This window comes from Rhagoletis pomonella, unplaced genomic scaffold, assembly GCF_013731165.1.
Source record: "Rhagoletis pomonella isolate Grant_MI unplaced genomic scaffold, Rhpom_1.0 Rhpom_scaffold_00186, whole genome shotgun sequence".
NCBI classification, from domain to species: domain Eukaryota; kingdom Metazoa; phylum Arthropoda; class Insecta; order Diptera; family Tephritidae; genus Rhagoletis; species Rhagoletis pomonella.
The window spans coordinates 111,695-116,468 of NW_023458740.1; the positions used below are offsets into that span (position 1 = coordinate 111,695).

Consider the following 4,774-nt stretch of genomic DNA (forward strand, 5'->3'; position numbering starts at 1 on the left):
AACGCCAGCTCAGCCTATCGCCGAGCCGCAAAGTAGAAATGAACATTTGCTGAACTGCACCGATAGTAAACACGGTACTTGCCTTTTCAAAATTTTACCAGTTATTTTGATGGGGCCCGGAGCCAGCATGAAAGTGTATGCACTGCTAGACGAAGGGTCACGGTTACGGTTACGCTGTTGGAGGAAGCTAACGCGATCGGAGTCAAGGGTCGGGCTGAGCCGCTAAGATTACAGTGGTACAACCAAAATCACACAACAGAAGAATCGCGCGTATTCAATCTGGACGTCCGCGGAGCCCAGTCGAAAACATGGTACCAGCTGAAGAATATACGCACCGTCAAGGAGTTGGATTTGCCAGTGCAGACATTTCATCGCCACCAATATAGTCATTTTGAAGGCGTGCCAATATCGAGTTATGTTGCCGTAAAACCGTCGCTACTGATCGGTTTAGACAACAGTCATGTAAGTATGGCCGAAAGGACAATACATGCTGGTCCTCATGAGCCAATAGCAGCCGCTACCAAGTTAGGATGGGTAGCCTATGGTTCAGCACCGTCAGCCAGTGCAGTCCAATGTCTTCATGTTCGAAGGTCGCTTACAACGAAGCAGCTTCATCAACTGGTCGATGATTATTTCAGTATAGAAAGTTTAGCCGTGAAGATACCAGATAGACCGTTGGAATCCGATGACGACACCAGAGATAGGACAATCCTCGAAACTACGACGCGAAATATTGGCCAGCGTTACGAAGTGGCCCTATTGTGGCGCGAGGATGACGTCGCCTTACCTCACAGCTACGAGATGGCTAAGCGAAGATTGCTTAACGTAGAGGAAAATGGCAAACGACAGCCTATATGCTGAGATGTACAGATCAGCTATTGGAAAATACATCGCCAAAGGGTATGCCCAGTTACTATCAGAAGCCGAAGCAATGCAAGAGAGCCCTGCCACCTGGTACTTGCCGCACTTTGGAGTGGTTAACTCCCACAAGCCAAATAAGCTCCGCGTAGTTTTCGACGCAGCAGCCACAGTTTCCAACGTTTCACTAAACACATTCCTACTGAAAGGTCCCGAATGTGCACAACCGCTTATGAATATAATGCATAAGTTTCGCCAACGCCAAACTGCTGTGGCCGGAGATACTGAAGAAATGTTTTTGCAAATAAAGATTCGACAGGGTGACAGGAATTCCCAAAGATTTTTATGGAGGGATGGAGATCAAAATGAGCCCATTCAAGTTTACATGATGAATGATTTTCGGTGCAGCTGGTTCGCCATGCTGCGCAGAACACGTAAAGAACATCAACGCCGCCAACTTTCGGGAAACAATGCCCAGGGGAGTAAGAGTCGTCACCGAAAACACATATGTTGATGATCTTGTTGCTAGCTTCGATAGCCCAAACGAAGCCAAGGAGGTGGTTGACGAAGCAGTAGCAATAAACGCAGCCGCCGGGTTAAATCTACGGAACTTCATTTCCAACTGCAAGGAACTACAACAACGACTCAGCAGTGCAGTCCGATGTCATCAGCATGGAACGTCAGCCAAAAACAGACAAAATCTTGGGTATGTATTGGAATTCCACCAATGACACGCTGGAGTGTCATTTTAGGTTCCAGAAGATACCGAGATACAGATGGCAAGAGGTCACCTACAAAAAGAGAGCTACTAGGCTTGGCCATGACCATCTATGACCTGTTTGGCCTGCTAGCCAACGTCACCATTCCCATAAAGCTGCTACTACAAGAGACCTGGAGACAAGGCATCGACTGGGATGACTATTTACCGGAACCGCTCTCGTCGCAATGGGTAACATGGTGGCAAATGTTCCAAAAAGTTCGCAAGTTTTCCATACCTCGCTGCTACTCACCGTTATATCCCACCGCCGACGGTCTTCAGCTTCATGTCTTTGTCGACGCAAGCGAAACCGCCTATGCCGCTGTTGTATACCTCCGGATGTTGACCAGCAGCACCGTGCAAGTCGCCTTTGTAGCAGCTAAAGCGAGATGCGCTCCCTAAAAAGCAACAACAGTGCCGCGTTTGGAGCTGCAAGCGGCCATATTGGGTAACCGTCTTCGACTGTCAGTTGAAAGGTGCCTTGACCGAGGCATAGATAGCGTTACATTTTGGAGCGATTCGAGAACCGTTTTGTTATGGATCCGGTCAACTACGCGAGACTTTAAGCAGTTTGTCTCAACCCGTATATCGGAAATACTAGCCACATCCAGTCCTAGTCAATGGCGATGGGTGCCCTCAGCGCTCAACGTGGCGGATGAAGCTACCAAGGTCAAGTCGTCGCCAATGTGACGCACAGACTCTCTCTGGACGACAGGTCCCACATTTTTGCGATCCAAAGAAGAGAACTGGCCTGAAGAACCAGAGCAACTGCACTCAAACATCGTTGAAGAAGAATGTATAAAGAGGACATTAGTCGCACATAATCGTCAAAATGCCATCGATATCAACAAGTTCTCATATTATACACGGCTACTACGAGTGGTAGCATGGATCTTACGTTTTATACGCAAACTAAAGTCTGAATCACGCCAAGGAGGTGAGTTAGTGCCGAGTGAGATGGTAGCCGCGGAAAATTACATATGTCGTCAAGCACAAAACGAAGTCTATGGCAATGAGATCAACACACTACGTGCGAACAAGTGTCTTCCGACGTCGAGCCCACTATTTCAACTGACGCCAAAACTAGATCCGGATGGGATCTTGCGTATAAATGGCAGAATCGATGCCGCATACTGTCTGCCAGAGTGTACACGCCGTCCAATTATTATACCGCAGAGACATCGCCTTGCGTCTCTTGTCCTTCATCGAAAGAATCATCACCAAAACAACAGGTTAACGATCAATGAAATGCGTCAGCGCTTTTGGGTGCCACATGCACATGCCGTACTGAAAGCTGTAATAAAAGGATGTCCAGTGTGTGTACGTCAGTCGGCCAAGCCGACCACGTCTTTGATGGGTCAGTTACCACGCGATCGTCTAACGCCATACGTCCGCCCATTTTCCTATACCGGAATTGATTATTGCGGCCCGTTCTTCGTCAGCATTGGTCGACGTCGTGAGAAGCGTTGGATCGCCGTCTTCACCTGCCTAACCACAAGAGCGATTCATCTCGAAGTGTCAGTCGATCTTTCAACCGACGCATTCTTGCTTTGTTTGCGAAATTTCGTGAACCGCCGGGGAGTACCAGTTCGCATAAGAAGCGATAACGGGACCAACTTTGTTGGAGCACAACACGACTTGGCAAAAGACGAGAGAATTTTCGATTTTGAAGCTATTCAACGTGAGACGTCAAGGGACTGGATCGAATGGAAATTCAGTTGTCCAGCCAATCCAGCCGAAGGTGGGTGCTGGGAACGCCTGATTCAGTGTGACAAGCGAATCCTTCATCGTGTATTAAAGGAAGAGGCCCCTCGACTGGAGACCTTTTGTAGCGTGATCACTGAAGCCGAAAACATTGTCAACAGTCGCCCGTTGACAGACATACCGTTGTCGGCACAGAGCCCGGAACCACTGACTCCAAACCACTTTCTTCTGGGAGGCCTCAATTCTACGCAGACTCCTGGCGATGTCGACGAGAAGGTGTGCCTCCGAAAGCAGTGGAGGATCGCGCAAAACTTAAAAGATCGCTTATGGAAGCGATGGATCAACGAGTACCTACCACAACTTCTGACGCGTTCAAAATGGCATAAAGAAGCTACTCCTCTTCAACCAGGACAGCTAGTATTGGTTTGCGACCCGCACTTGCCACGAGGCCAGTGGCAGACCGGCCGCATCACCGAAGTCATTAAAGCGAAAGACGGTCAAGTGAGCGTTCTCACGACAGTCGGGTCTACGTAACCGGAACGACTCAGATTTATATCTGGCCAAGGACTGTCACTCCAGCAACACTCCCCAAAATCTCTGGGGAATTTGTATGCTGTTACAACAACAACAACAACAACAACGGTCAAGTGAGAAGCGCCACGGTACAAACCAGTGGTGGAACTATTCGTCGTCCAGCCTCGAAGCTAGCCGCTCTGGAGTTTGCGAATCCCCACTAGGATTCGCCGGGGGGTGGGATGTTACCGCCACCTACATGTCAACTACAACATCCATCCGGCAGCACCAGATAATTTTATGTTACCGCTATGTCATTTTCGAACATTTATTTAATTACTTATTTACTTATATTTTACTTGTCCTATATTTGTCCTTTAATTGTTCAAAGTCATTCGCAGCGCAAAAGCCGACGAGAACATACCACATAAACCCGCGCCTAACGCGGTTTTCTGTAATTCGCGCCAATCGCGGTTGATGTAATAGTTTGTAGACCAAAACCAAATTTTACTTAAATAAAACAACATCTTAATTGCGAATCTGGTTTAGTCTATTTTACAATGGGTTCACGTGAAATAAAACATACATGAGTTGTTTGCAGAAAAATTTATTCATTTATTGATAAAATATGCTCAAATTGGCGACCTTCTACTCTAATACAAGCTCGGCACCTTTTAAGAAAAGACGCTTTTAGAGATCTTTAACTCAATTAGGCTATCTCAGCATCTCAGCTCCATTTATTTGTTCCCGCAAATGCTCTTCGTTTTGAATTGGTTTTGAATAAATTTTGTCCTTAAGACAGCCGCAGTAGAAAAAATCGAATGGATTCAGGTCTGGCGATCGAGCAGGCCATGTGATTGGTCCGTATCGTCCAATCCATCGGCGAGGATAAGTTTCGTCTAAATGAGCTTTTACTTCACGCCCGTAGTGAGCAGGACGTCC

The 4,774-nt window shown here is 47.4% G+C and overlaps 1 protein-coding gene across 1 annotated transcript; it reads left to right on the forward strand.

The window, feature by feature from the left end:
* The first annotated feature begins 2,572 nt into the window (after nt 1-2,572).
* Nucleotides 2,573-4,315, forward strand: LOC118750268. Its single transcript, XM_036484993.1, has 2 exons — nt 2,573-3,356; nt 4,224-4,315. The coding sequence occupies exons 1-2, from the start codon at nt 2,573-2,575 to the stop codon at nt 4,313-4,315; spliced, it is 876 nt and encodes a 291-aa protein (XP_036340886.1).
* Nucleotides 4,316-4,774: the final 459 nt, after the last annotated feature.

Coding starts and splice junctions, on each gene's coding strand:
- LOC118750268 (XM_036484993.1), top strand. CDS start 2,573: ATGGTAGCCGCGGAAAATTACATATGTCGTCAAGCACAAAACGAAGTC. Junction 3,357..4,223: donor TCCAGCCAATCCAGCCGAAG/GTGGGTGCTGGG, acceptor AATTGTTCAAAG/TCATTCGCAGCGCAAAAGCC.